Below are 15,581 nucleotides of genomic sequence, written 5' to 3'. Positions count from 1 at the left end.
ACTCAAAATAATAAACCACAAAGTTAAAGAGCAGGTCATATGGTATTTTAAAGTGCCCTACAACAGGTTTAAATGCATCTAAGGTCAGTAATTGTCTCAGAATATACATTTAATATTAGAGTCATTTGCCAATGATTAGGAAACGATTCGTTCCAAGAAAGTTCGGAGCAAACCCCTCCCTTCCATAAGACTGCTCTGATTGGTCAGCTGGCCAAGTCTGTTGTGATTGGCACAGAGAGTCCATGAGCCAGTTAGCCATCGCTACCATTGACAAAGCACCTTTACATAAAACAGTAATATAGTGCTCCAATCCATTCTTATAATATTGACATCAAATACAAATACACGTGCCCACAGCTAAAGTTTAACTGCTAAACTGTGAACACTTGGTGAAAATGTTAGCCAAGTGCTAACGTGACTAACTGATGAAACAATACAGTTTGTAAACCAAAATATGTCTATTGTAATGTTTGAAAAATGACAGACAAAAGACGCTGTCTTTACTTTTAATCAGAATGCAGAACAGCTGTGTCAGGCGCACCAGCCTTACACTCGCTGGTCTCTCCCACATGAACCCTATAATTGCCGGTGCAGCACAATAAACAGCAATTTCACAATGATTATAAAGTCTGTGTGCTACACTAAATTCTTTATTATTAAACAAAGTCATTAGAACAACATCAGTCTACAATAATTGAGACATTCTTAGGAAATAGTAGGTTCACAGCGAATTATCAGAACCACTTCAGTAAGACAATAATATTGTGCTTCACCTGGAAACCTAAAGCTGCTCTAGGTATACATCACATATTAGCACAAAAACTTTTTTTGAGCACTCAGTTGAAAATGTACACAACGTATCAATTATACTACTTACAGGTTGTGGTTCGGAGAGCTTGTTAGTCCAAATTAAGAAGATTAGAAGCCAACAAAGATAAAAGCCAAGATTAGTGAATCAGTCCTTGGTCAAATATGTACGCAACAAATTTTATTTCTGTGGTATCCCTGAACACAGCGTCTTCTCAACATCATGTAAACACACTAACTAGCGGAAGTGTTTGTGGGCAGGTCAGACTCTGTTCGTATTTCGCGGGCAGGCGGGGATTATGCAAATGTGTTACCCAGTGACGTATACCCTTAACAGGCAATAGATTCGAAAATATAACGACTCATTAAGGCGATTCCGAACCGACTCTCTCTTTTGTGAGACAATATCTTTATTTATCATGCACTTTTTTGATTAACAACTTTGCAGATTGTTTTCATTTAATGATAGCTACATTATAAACTGCAAAAGAGATATATTTCAAAAATCCATATGACCTGCTCTTTAACAAAACAATGCACTCCACTGCGCTGAGCGAGAGCACTTCTCTGTTGCCTTTACATGCTATCAGAAAACTTCCTATTTCCCACTTATGAAGTCGTGAGCGCTGCTGCAGTCTTATGGCGCTTTTCCACTGCATGGTACGGCACAGAATGGCTCATTACAGTCCACTTTCGGGGGGTTTTCCACTGGGTACAGTACCAGTTACCTGGTACTTTTTTTTTTTTTTTAGTACCACCTTGGTTGAGGTTACCAAAAACATACCGTACCGTTACCAAAACATGATGTGTAAACTGTTGATCACGGATTGGCCAGAGAGAATCAATGGCCAGTGATGCTACCTGCGTCACTGAACTTGCGACACAAACACAAAGAACCGCTAGATTTAAATCAGCACAGCCAGTGAAGATTCGAAAGCAACTGTTTTGAACGAGCGCACCTTTTTTTTTTTTTTTTTTTTTTTTTTTTTTTTACACAACCAAAAAGTTTTGTTGTCTGTTGAGGAGGTACAGACATTCCTCTCATTGATAGTAGAGGAGCGGATCCAGTGAGAGCTTGATGGGGCGACTTGGAATGAAAAAGGCTTTTTTTAGGAGTTGTGGCAGTAGAGGCGGCGCAACTATAACGACATGTGAATAATCCCGCCCACTCTAAAGCGATACTAAATTGCAGTGGAAATGCAAACCGTGCCGAGCAGAGTCGTACCACGCAGTGGAAAAGCGCCATTAGGGCCACCCCGAATTCTCTCATTGGTTGAGAGACACGTGATGACACCCATCCAAAGCCAGTACTCATCAACGGGTGCATTTGACTTGAAGCACGGCTACAGATGGCGGTCAACGAGAGCAGCCGCTTGCAGTCGTGGGTGGAGTTGAAAACAGACATGTCAAGCCGGACACTTTCCTCTCCCCTTAGTGACACTCACACGGTGTTTGCATACTTTATCACAGATGAAGTGAATTAAATGCAATACTTGTTAAATACACAGACATTTCAGAAACTTTTTTTTCATGAGCAACAGATATATACTGATTATACAGTGGGTATGGAAAGTATTCAGACCCCCTTAATTTTTTCACTCTTTGTTATATTGCAGCCATTTGCTAAAATCATTTAAGTTCATTTTTTTTCTCAATGTACACACAGCACCCCATATTGACAGAAAAACACAGAATTGTTGACATTTTTGCAGATTTATTAAAAAAGAAAAACTGAAATATCACATGGTCCTAAGTATTCAGACCCTTTGCTGTGACACTCATATATTTAACTCAGGTGCTGTTCATTTCTTCTGATCATCCTTGAGATGGTCCTACACCTTCATTTGAGTCCAGCTGTGTTTGATTATACTGATTGGACTTGATTAGGAAAGCTACACACCTGTCTATATAAGACCTTACAGCTCACAGTGCATGTTCAATTCAATTCAAGTTTATTTGTATAGCGCTTTTTACGATACAAATCATTGCAAAGCAACTTTACAGAAAATAACGTTTCTACAATATTTAGGAGTAGCTCTCCTAAAGTTTATGTGCATACGGCAGAAATGTTCAGAAAAATCAATAAAAGACGTAAACAAACAGATGATTAACACTATTAACAGCAATTATACAATAAAACTTATAGCAAAATGTGGTAGTTCTGTATGTTGTCTCTGGGTTAGCATCATCTGAGGTCCTCTGAGGGGCTGGCATCATCTCTTCTCAGGTGTTCTGGATCCAGACTGGAACTTGTGTAAATCCTAGTTAATCCCGTGGCAAAACAGAGAAACAAATAGAGACATAATTAGCGTAGCTGCTGTTCTAGCCAAGTAAAATTAATTAGTTTAACCCAAGCTAAAGAATAATAATGCGCATTTGATCAGATATAACTGCAGTCCAAAATTATGAGATTCATTATTTGAATGCTTGGCCAAAGAGGTGTGTTTTTAATCTAGATTTAAACATAGAAAGTGTGTCTGAACCCTGAACATTATCAGGAAGGCTATTCCAGAGTTTGGGAGCCAAATGCGAAAAAGCTCTACCTCCTTTAGTGGACTTTGCTATCCTAGGTACTATCAAAAGTCCAGCGTTTTGTGACCTTACGGTGCTTGGTGGTTTGAAGAGTGGTAGAAGACTAGTTAGGTACGCAGGAGCTAAGCCATTAAGGGCCTTATAGGTAAGTAATAATATTTTTTAAATGATACAGAACTTAATAGGTAGCCAGTGCAGAGACTGTAAAATTGGGGTAATATGATCATATTTTCTTGACCTGGTAAGGACTTAAGTTATAATATTTTGTAATTTTTGTAGCTTGTTTATTGAGGATGCAGGACAACCAGCTAGCAGTGCATTACAATAATCCAGTCTAGAGGACATGAATACATGAACTAGCTTTTCTGCATCAGAAACAGGTAACATGTTTCGTAGCTTGGCAATGTTTCTAAGATGGAAGAATGCTGTTTTTGTAACATGTGAAATGATTTTCAAAAGACAAGTTACTGTCTAATATAACACCCAGATTTTTGACAGTAGAGCAAATGAGAATCATGAGGTCAAAAGAACTGCCTGAAGAGCTCAGAGACAGAACTGTGGCAAGGCACAGATCTGGCCAAGGTTACAAAAAAAATTTCTGCTGCACTTAAGGTTCCTAAGAGCACAGTGGCCTCCATAGTCCTTAAATGGAAGACGTTTGGGATGACCAGAACCCTTCCTAGAGCTGGCCGTCTGGCCAAACTGAGCTATCAGGGGAGAAGAGCCTTGGTGAAAGAGGTAACGAAGAACCCAAAGATCACTGTGGCTGAGCTCCAGAGATGCAGTCGGGAGATGGGAGAAAGTTGTAGAAAGTCAACCATCACTGCAGCCCTCCACCAGTCTGGGCTTTATAGCAGAGTGGCCCGACGGAAGCCTCTCCTCAGTGCAAGACACATGAAAGCACGCATGGAGTTTGCTAAAAAAAAACAGAGAAATAAGATTCTCTGGTCTGATGAGACCAAGATAGAACACACAGGGACAGGACGACTGGTTGCAATCGAGGGAAAGATGAATGCGGCCAAGTACAGGGATATCCTGGACGAAAAGCTTCTCCAGAGTGCTGAGGACCTCAGACTGGGCAGAAGGTTCACCTTCCAACAAGACAATGACCCAAAGCACACAGCTAAAATAACGAAGGAGTGGCTTTACAACAACTCCGTGACTGTTCTTGAATGGCCCAGCCAGAGCCCTGACTTAAACCCTATTGAGCATCTCTGGAGAGACCTGAAAAATGGCTGTCCACCAACTTTTTACCATCCAACCTGACAGAACTGGAGAGGATCTGCAAGGAGGAATGGCAGAGGATCCCCAAATCCAGGTGTGAAAAACTTGTTGCATCTTTCCCAAAAAGAGTCATGGCTGTATTAGATCAAAGGGGTGCTTCTACTAAATACTGAGCAAAGGGTCTGAATACTTAGGACCATGTGATATTTCAGTTTTTCTTTTTTATAAATGTATAAAAATGTCAACAATTCTGTGTTTTTCTGTCAATATGGGGTGCTGTGTGTACATTGAGGAAAAAAAATGAACTTAAATGATTTTAGCAAATGGCTGCAATATAACAAAGATTTAAAGAATTTAAGGGGGTCTGAATATTTTCCATACCCACTGTATACTGCTTAATACAGAGCCATCTTTTCAAGAATAAAGTTCAACATAATCATATACTATTTAAATACTAATAAAATGGGGGAATATATGCCTTTATCAGTGTTGTATGATAAACGTGACTCAATACAACAGTGCAACTACAGTAAAAAAGCTTTTACCTTTCTAAAAACACAGATTTGTGGCCATTATAATTCGAATAACCCGAAACACATGTGATCATTGTCATGTGGTGAATCTGGCCAATCGTGAAACAGCTGTGTCGTCATCAGCGCTCCTGCAGTCGCTCTTGAGAAACCACGGCGGCTGAGTCAACTGGCTGCTCTCGAAGCGCTCTTGCGGTACTTTGATGCCACACATGACAGTCATGTGGCATCGGCGCCGTCTCAAGCATAGGTCTCAAGTCGGACAAAATTTCTAACCGGCATGCACTGCTTCAAGTCAGATTGCGATCGGTTTGCGCGGCGCTTTATGAAGTTGAATGCTCCTAACATCACACCCCTCCTGTGTCCCCATGGTTTGTCTGTATGTGTATTCAGACCCAGTGAGCAGCGGACTTTCATAATAATAAAAAAAACTGCGTTAACGCACGATAAAATTAACGGGATAATGACGTGTAAACTTGCGCTGCCCTAATATACATAATTTGATGATTAATCGCATCCAAAATAAGTTTTTGTTTACATAATGTGTATGTACTGTGTATATTTATTGTTTATATAAATATACCCTCATACAGTATTTATATGTATGTACATGTATATATTTATATGTATATAATTTATATTAAATATTTAATATATAAATATAACACATTTTTCTGAATTATATACATGCTTGTGTGTGTATTTATATAAACAATATAAATATACATAGTACACACACATATATATATCATGTAAACAAACTTATTTTGGATGCGATTAATCATTTGACCGCATATATATATATATATATATATATATATATAATATATATATATATATATATATATATATATATATATATATATATATATATATATAAAATACAGGTGCTGGTCATGTAATTAGAATATCATAAAAAGTTGATTTATTTCACTAATTCCATTCAAAAAGTGAAACTTGTATATTATATTCATTCATTACACACAGACTAATATATTTCAAATGTTTATTTCTTTTAATTTTGATTATTATAACTGACAACTAAGGAAAATCCCAAATTCAGTATCTCAGAAAATTTGAATATTGTGAAAAGGTTCAATATTGAAGACACCTGGTCCCACACTCTAATCAGCTAATTAACTCCAAACACCTGCAAAGGCCTTTAAATGGTCTCTCAGGCTACGTCTACATTAATCCGGATACATTTGAAAATGGTGTTTTCGTTTTAAAACGCTCTCCGTCCACACTAGCGTTTAAGCGTTTTCCAAAAGTGTCTCATCCACACAGAAACATCAGAAAAAGTTAAATTCGCTTTCTGCGCATGCGTAAAGACTCAAAAAAGCTCACTGCAAGATTATACACATGGAACAGACATGAAACGTTTTCATGCAGTTTTTCTGACAGGAAATTTATATATTTTATGAAAAGAACTCACCATTCACTGACGCATCCAGGTCGCGCACACTCACGATTGTACGTCTGATCTATAATGCAACTCGCGATCACGATTAAATTTGCTTTCATCTGTGCAGGACTGTGATATGAAGAGTGTACAAAGTAACACATCTAAAGCAATAGTGTGAAAGTGCATACACATAACGTGCACAATACCAGTATAAACACAGATATCTATTGGTATAATATGAGTCACATGACTAAGCGTCATCGTTTTCAGAAGCCTCCGCTTTCACAGTCCACACTACGTATTAGTGTGGACATGGCCTCAGTCTAGTTCTGTAGGCTACACAATAATGGGGAATACTGCTGACTTGACAGTTGTCCAAAAGACGACCATTGACACCTTGCACAAGGAGGGCATGACACAAAAGGTCATTGCAAAAAGGCTTGCTGTTCACAGAGCTCTGTGTCCAAGCACATTAACCCTCTGGAGTCTAAGGGTATTTTTGGGGCCTGGAGAAGTTTTGTCATGCCCTGACATTTGTGCTTTTTTCAGTTTCTTATAAATATCTAAATGGCTAAAGTGTAATCTCACTGTAATCAGCACAAACTAGGCTATAATAATATGTGAGCAGCATGTATGTACATGATTGTGTTTTTGAGAGAAAAAAATGTTATGCGTGGTTAGTGAAAAACTAAAAATGTTAAATCACTTGAATAAGGCAATAAAACACATACAGAAAATTGGTTCCCAGGAATTTTGAGAACTGGAGCTTGTAGCCTAGAATTTTTTTTTTTTCTAAATGATGTGAAAATCATCTTGTTTACTCACTTACAGAAAACAATATATTGATTTAAGATTTTCTAAGACACTTTTTGTTGGTAAAAGTCATATGCGAGTAGGCGTCAACTATCATGAATTCACACCTGAGAAGACAAAGGCCTGCATAATGAGCTGCATAATGAGCCATTCAGTCAGCTGTGTCACTGAGAGGGATGAGTTACAAGAAAGAATGTGAGGACAAAATAAATCTATATAATTTTATGTTTGTAGTTTATTTAGAATATATTTAATTATCACCACAGCATAATTTAATATTCACTTGTGAGTGCAGTTAAACAGTTTATTAGGAAAAATCAAAGCTGACTTTCAAACTGAATTTTTTGCATCATTACTCCAGTCACACAATCCTTCAGAAATCCTTTTAACAATCTTATTTTCTACAAAAAAAAACAATTATTGTTATTATTATCATCATCATCATTATTATTATTATTATTATTATTATTATTATTATTATTATTATTAATGTTGAAAAGAGCTGAGAATATGTTTTTAGGTTTTTTAGGGGGGATAAATTGAAAGAACAGCAATGATTGTTACATTTTTTACAGTTACATTTATTGTTACATTTATATTATTTACATCAAGCTTTTGAATGGTATAGTAGTGTATATTGTTATTGAAACTTCATAATATTTCACTTCATTATACATTTAGTCAGGAATTATGGTTTGGAAAAAGTGAAATGTGAAAACTAGTACAAGTATATAAATAAATAAAAAGAGACTTACTCATGTTTATGATCTCTCCTGAATAAAGTGCTTCATTCTTTTTTTCTGAGGAAATCCAAATCTCAAATCCTCAACCGCATCACATCTTTTTTGGGGTGAATTATGTCTTATTCCTCTCATCGCGAAGCAAACAGTGAAATAATAAAAACTTGAAGAACAGTCTCGCTGCGTTGTCTTCTGTTGTGTGGGCGTATTCAAAAGCCGCGCGCTTCAGTGAAACATTTGAATCTCAAAAGCGCGCTCGGCGCGGGGGCGTGGTCGCATTAGAAGATAATGAAGGGAGACGTGAAAAACGGACATCGCGTTGTTTTCATATGGATTTACTTTATCACAGAATATTTGTTTTTCGGCAGCACTTGTTTAGTTTAAAAGTAGACATGTCAGGCTTTCTATAGATATCTCTCTCATGTCTCTTCGTTGAGTATTCACTGAGTTACAGTTCATTTTAATGAATTTTTTGTATCTGAAGATCAGCGCAGACAAAGGCTGCAGACAGCACTCCTTGTTTGTTATCTTTATTTTATAAGTGCACAAAGTTTTGTTGTTATTATGTCTGTATACAAAAAAAAAGTAGACCCTTTACAGATTCGATTGATGTATTGCACTTATCTGTACAATCAAAACTGAAAGTGTAATTTAAGTTCTTTTCGGGGTTATCAGGAGAAAATACCCCAAAACGCGTATACGCGTTAATCGACTCCAGAGGGTTAATAAAGAAACGAAGGGAAGGAAAAGATGTGGTTGAAAAAAAGTGTACAAGCAATAGGGATAACTGCACCCTGGAGAGGAATGTGAAACAAAACCCATTCAAAAATGTGGGGGAGATTCACAAAGAGTGGACTGCAGCTGGAGTCAATGCTTCAAGACCTACTACGCACAGACGTATGCAAGACATGGGTTTCAGCTGTCTCATTTCTTGTGTCAAGCCACTCTTGAACAACAGACAGCATCAGAAGTGTCTCGCTTCAAAAAGGACTCGACTGCTGCTGAGTGGTCCAAAGTTATGTTCTCTGATGAAGGTAAATTTTGCATTTCCTTTAGAAATCAGGGTCCCAGAGTCTGGAGGAAGAGAGGAGAGGCAAACAGTCCACCTTGCTTGAGGTCCAGTGTAAAGTTTCCACAGTCAGTGATGGTTTGGAGTGCCATGTCATCTGCTGGTGTTGGTCCACTGTGTTTTCTGAGGTCCAAGGTCAACACAGCCATATACCAGGACGTTTTAGAGCACTTCATGCTTCCTGTGCTGACCAACTTTATGGAGATGCAGATTTCATTTTCCAACAGGACTTGGCACCTGCACACAGTGCCAAAGCTACCAGTACCTGGTTTAAGGACCATGGTATCCCTGTTCTTAATTGGCCAGCAAACTCGCCTGACCTTAACCCCATAGAAAATCTATGGGGTATTGTGAAGAGGAAGATGCGATATGCAGAAAAGCTGAAGGCCACTATCAGAGCAACCTGGGCTCCTAAACACCTGAGCAGTGCCACAGACTGATCGACTCCATGCCACGCCGCATTGCTGTAGTAATTCAGGCAAAAGGAGCCCCAACTAAGTATTAAGTGCTGTACATGCTCATACTTTTCATATTCATACTTTTCAGTTGTCCAAGATTTCTAAAAATCCTTTCATTGTATTGGTCTTAAGTAATATTAAAATTTTCTGAGATACTGAATTTGGGATTTTCCTTAGTTGTCAGTTATAATCAAAATTAAAAGAAATAAACATTTGAAATATATCAGTCTGTGTGTAAAGAATGAATATAATATACAAGTTTCAGCACGTGTGTGTGTATATGTGTGTGTGTATGTATGTATGTGTATATATACATATATATATATATATATATATATATATTATATATATATATATATATATATATATATATATATATATATATATATACTATATATATATATATATATATATAAGCTCTGAAATATAAAGTTCTGAAAATTTAGTCTATAACCCTGAAAAGACATTGTGCTAGAGGTCTCATTTACAATGCAAGAAAGTCTGAAATTAGATTATTTGAATATGCTATTTAAAAAAAATAAATAAATAAATTTAACTACTGTTCAAAAGTTTAGGGTCAATATATTTATTTCAAGTTCATTTTACATTTAAAGTAACTGTTTTCTATTTTAATATATTTTAAAATGTAATTTATTATATGATGGTAAAGTTCAGATCTTTTAGCAAAGTTTACTCCAGTCTTGTTTAAAACATTAGTATTTTTATTAAATTTTTACAGCTACTAAAAAGATTTTATTTTATAAACACGTTTCCTGTCTTTCAGTCATAGTAAACTTACATTTTAAATGGCATGTAATCATTATACAGGCAAGTCATATCTATTCCAATCATTTCTGAACATTACTGTGTGTCTCGGGCTACAAGACAGGTGTGTGTTATTCTGCCTGTTACTTTCAATGATAGGCCCTGAGGGACAAAGCAGACTTGGGGGATACAGGAGGAAGTAACTGATGTCATGCACCAGATATGTGAGGGAGGGGTCAGCCAGAGAACAATGGGACTCAACGGATCTTAGCTTCCATTCAGCTCTGGAAATTTATTGCCCAAATCCGTGTCTGCTGTAAGCCGCACAATGAATTCCTGATGATACTGCTGGAAGGCTTATGGTGTTTTGGCAACCTGACCACCACACTGACATGAATACATGTCAACAGCAGACTGGTGCAAAGAGCATGTTCAGTAGAAAGTATAATCAGACACAATGGTCTGCGGGAAGGAAAACATGGCCCATTTGAACCAAATGTTCAAATGAATTAAGTTGCCATTTGTTCTAGAGCAGTGACTACATAATGGAGTATTGTGTATGGAAATAATTGTGGGAATTTTTTTGGCTTAATTTAGAATACCAATTAGATTTGTAGTTTATTTGCGTGGCAATGCTCATATGACGGCACAAAATGAACTCTTTAACCTAAAGCAAAAAAAACAAACTGCTGAAGTGCAGATTTGTATCCTGGTCAGTAGCTGAATCGCTTGTATGTTTCTTGGCACTGAAGACATCTCAACACCACACAGGCAAGCGGATGGCCTTTTAAGGGAATTTGCCGAGACAGTGTTGTATTTGGTTTACTCTTTATAGGGGTCAAGCACCATAGGTGTATTGACACCCCCTGTATTGTTTTCATCATCTTCTGAATTCTTGTTCTGAATTTGACTTTTCTGAATCCATCTTCTGAAGAAACGTTGTAAAGTCCGTCTCAGAGATAGGGAAGGGTCAGAGCTTCAATCTGAACAATCTGGGTTCAGTCTCTTGCGCTTTTGACAATAGTTTGGCATATTGCAATGAAACTCCAAAGTAATTTCCACCCTCTGCCATAAGGGTACTTAAGCAGATTGGAAGAAAATGCCGTTTATTAGTAAGAAGTTTGTACTGTTGCTGAGTATGTCCAACATTAGAATAATCTGGACATAGTCCCAAACCTGGTCTGTTTTAAATTCTTTGGGTCCCATGGAATTCAAAGTTGATTTCTCCAATCGGTGGAGATTTACCCATTAGTTCAGCCACATTGTGATGTCATGCTGTGGACAATACCTTTTGTCAGCTTGCCAGCTTGTTTTACTTTTAGATTTTTTTTTTATTAAAAAATATGTAGAATGAAAAAACTGAATAGTAAGGTTTAGCTCAAATTAGTCAACTGGTTTACCTCATCTTTCTACAAGTTCATTTATTCTATTAAACCAGTGGTTCTTAACCTCGTTCCTGGAGGCCCCCCAACACTGCACATTTTGCATCTGTCCTTTGTCTGACACACCCATTTTAGGTCTCCGGGTCTGTATTTGTGAGTTGATGGTCTTGGTGTGTTTTGTTTTGTTATGGTGATATGGATAAAGTGCAGTGTTGGGGGGCCTCCAGGAACGTGGTTGGGAACCACTGTAATAAACTATTAAACAGCTCCTGGGTTGTCATGCATGAGAGGAATCTTTCTTTAAAATATTTAAAGCTGTGCTTGCTGTGGTGAGGATTTGTTCTAAGAAAAGATGGAGGGTTGGGATGGATGATGTCTGTCTTTATTCTCAGAACATGAAAACAAAGGTTAATCAGTCATGAGAAATTGGAGCTGAAGTATTTCAGGTTGATAACGTTCATGGATTTTTAAAATCTTTATATCTGAGACCTCTGTGAAAATTATAGACTAGTTTTCATTCTCTGGGCAAGGTGAAATTGCTGGATAAACGGTGTACTGTTTTCTCTCTCTTTTTCTGTCTTGGCCTCTTTTTGTAATGATAATTTAATTAAGATAATTCATTTATTTTTCCTGAGTCTCACATGTGTGCCAGTCACTTGATTTTAATCTGTGGTATTTTTAAGCTTGTTCATTTTTCTTTTAAATAATCAATTGGTTTGACCACTGGCTATAGATTTTGTTATTAGGGAAATAAAATGATGACCTTTACATTTTACTTTTAATAATTTAATCCTGAATCTGCATACTTTTTAAAAAGAATGAATATTACTTATATATACTTACCTGATTCTAAAACATTAAAATCTTGTTTTATCACAATAGTAATAGACGCAACAGTTTCAAAATGATGGCAAAATTGGGGGCTACTAAAGACAGTTGTCTCTTTAAAAAAAAAAAAAAAAAACTGCATTCATTAGGTGATAAATCTGGTTTTAGTGTTTCCAGAATTAGGTTCTGTTTGTAATTGAGATTTATATGCCAAAGAAGTCATTTGGAGATAATAAGATTTGCCTAGAATAGATGTTTAGGTGGTTTGTTAAACATGCTGTAACATCTTTGAAACCAGCTCTTTTTTTAAGAATGAATTTATGATCTTGAAGCTAAATGAATCTAAAGCACATAGACTAATTTAATCACTCGTTTATTAATGAAAACAAACTATGTATCAGTTATAGTCTTCTAAGTGCCTAAACTTTATTCAACAAACCTTTAGTTTACACAGACGCTTTTACTGTGTGCTGTGATGTTTTGTTTGCACATAAAAAAAGATTTATTGGCTATCAAAATGTTTCTTTTTTCTTGTGCACTGAATTATACATTTCTTTCAGATGAGCACCATGCCAGGCTTGCCTACACGACCCTGTTTCTATGACATTGACCTTGATCCTGTGACGGAGGAGATAAAAGGACTCTTCTGAAGACATGTCTGCAGTCTCACACATGCTTTTAACCAGTAAGAACACAATTAAGAGTGACAGAACAATGATTTTTTGTTTATGTGTTTTGCTCATGCCACACAACAAAAAGGTCAGATTTGACTGAATGTACCTAAAACTCTCTCCTTTAATTTATTTCCCCTTTATTGCTTTCTCCCATTCTCAGGTGTTCCTCAGTGTCCGTGTAGGCCTCCATTCATATGCCACTGAATACAGCTCATCCGCTGCCTTCTAGCAGTGAAACCACTGAGTGTTAGATTGACAAACATTCCTTCTTATGTTTTGCACAGGGCATTTTTTTTTTTTACCAAATTTAACTCCAAAATGTTATCTACTCCATGAATTGTGTACTTAGCAGTGGCTTCTTGTTTTTCCAAAAATAATAATAATAATAATAATTTGTAGTTGTAGGTTTGGAGACTTGGAGTTTGGAGTTTTAGACTTTACATTTCATTTTTCTTTCTGTAAACACTTCTGTTTACATAGTGTTTTAGAGTTTACAATTTAATGACGCACAAAAGTTTTTAAACTCATTCTATATAGCTAAACATTCAATTAATATTTCTGTCTTAAATGGTTCAGATTTCCTATGCAATATGGTAACAGTATTGAAAAAAAACTCCATTTCTTTTCATTTGAATACTGTTACTATTCTTCTTGTGTAGCATTAAACAGTTTCAGATGTTTTTTATAGACAAATATGCCATGTATCTTAAGTCTGAGATGCTTTTATTTAGAAACTACACAAAACAAAATTACAAGTGGTGTTAGTGGTTTGACACCTGTTTTCTCTCTCTCTCTCTCTCTCTGTTATAAATGAATTGTTGCATAGATCTCTCTACCTGTGAATGCACATTTTCAGCATGCATGTGGGTACATGCCAGAAAGTCTTGTTTGAGACGTTCCACTGTTATCTGTTATTCTGAGTCTTAAACTACAGTGCTACGTGAGTAAAGAAGAATTCCATTGACTGTTGCAATAGATATGTATGCTTGAAAACCTGTATTTCCCCCAGTGATGATAGATTCTACAGTGAAAAAGGCAGTCAGAAAAAGATGACTAGCCAGACAAAAATAAAACAACAGTACTGAACATTTTCATTCCTTCATTTTTTGTTTATCAATGGGCTACTGTTACCAAACATTTAATGGTTCAGCATTCATTGTGTGTGTGTGTGTGTGTGTGTGTGTGTGTGAGAGAGAGAGAATGCATTAGTGATGTGTGCACATGTATGAACGAGTTAATGAATCACTAATCCATATTGTGAAGTCAGACTGTTGGTCCACAAATATGAAATTCCTCTAGATTAGATTTCTTGGTCTTTTATTAGGATAAAGAGCTGTGATATATTAAACGGTAGCAGATGAATGACCCCCACAGGGTCTTTCTATTCTTTTGCCTCTACAGGATGCAGTCCCACCAGAGACACCCTGTGAGGGCAGCAGTACTCATTCATACCCCTTTTAAAGAGAGGCCTGTTGCTTCTGTCATTGAAGACACCCATAATTAGCTGACCAGCTCAACTTGAAATTTACTCAAATACTCACACACAAAAACTTGTAGTCTCTTGTACTTCTAATCTCTTGCCTTATGGATTTTTTTCTTCTTCTTCTTTTGGGTACCCAAAATGAATGGCCAGTAGTCCAGGGTGTTATTGTTCCTTTTTTTCCCCAAGTTGTAAAAAAAAACAAATAGATTGTGTGCTTTAAAAGAGGGAAAAATAATTATTTTATGATTTAGTGCATGGGTTTTTGTTGCTGCTATAGTGAATGCTGCCCTTTTGACCTTTTGTAAGGCTTTTTACTGCATTTCACCCAACACTCTGCAGTTCAAATGTTTGGGGTTGGTAAGATTTTGTAATGTTTTTGTACTGTTTTGAACGTTTCTTATACACGGCAATGCTGCATTTAATTGATGAAAAATACAGTAATACTATAAAATATTATAAAAAGTTGTTTATTCCTGTGATGGCAAAGCTTAATTTTCAGCAGCTGGTAAATTTCCAGTAGCCATGAATTTCCAGTAGCCACTACTAAAGTTATTTCTCATTATCAATGTTCATAAACATTTGTGCTGTTAAATATTGTGGAAAACATGATACAATTTTAAGGATTCTCTGATAAAGTTCAAAAGAACAGCATTTATTTGAAATGGAATTTATTTTGTAACAATATCAATGCCTCACTTGCTTTCACTTTAAAACAAATTGTAGTGACCCCAAACATTTGAATGGTATTATATAATAATAACATTGTGTATCACTGTGGTTATTACAGCATCGGCCTGTTAGCCTAACAAATACTGGGAACTCTGAATTAGCTGTACTGAGTCTTTAACGTCAGGCAATTCATAAAGTTCAT

The 15,581-nt window shown here is 36.5% G+C and overlaps 1 protein-coding gene across 1 annotated transcript in view; it reads left to right on the top strand.

The window, feature by feature from the left end:
- mthfd1l (methylenetetrahydrofolate dehydrogenase (NADP+ dependent) 1 like) overlaps positions 1-14,313 on the top strand; it is a 52,549-nt gene extending 38,236 nt beyond the window's left edge. The window contains exons 27-28 of the mRNA XM_042746432.1: positions 13,114-13,238; positions 13,388-14,313. Coding sequence (XP_042602366.1) covers positions 13,114-13,203 — 90 coding nt within the window. The 3' untranslated portion in view covers positions 13,204-13,238; positions 13,388-14,313. The remainder of the gene's footprint in view (positions 1-13,113; positions 13,239-13,387) is intronic.
- The last annotated feature ends 1,268 nt before the right edge of the window (positions 14,314-15,581 follow it).

This window comes from Cyprinus carpio, chromosome B20 (assembly GCF_018340385.1).
Source record: "Cyprinus carpio isolate SPL01 chromosome B20, ASM1834038v1, whole genome shotgun sequence".
Taxonomy (NCBI): domain Eukaryota; kingdom Metazoa; phylum Chordata; class Actinopteri; order Cypriniformes; family Cyprinidae; genus Cyprinus; species Cyprinus carpio.
This window is presented reverse-complemented; position numbering and strand designations above follow the sequence as displayed.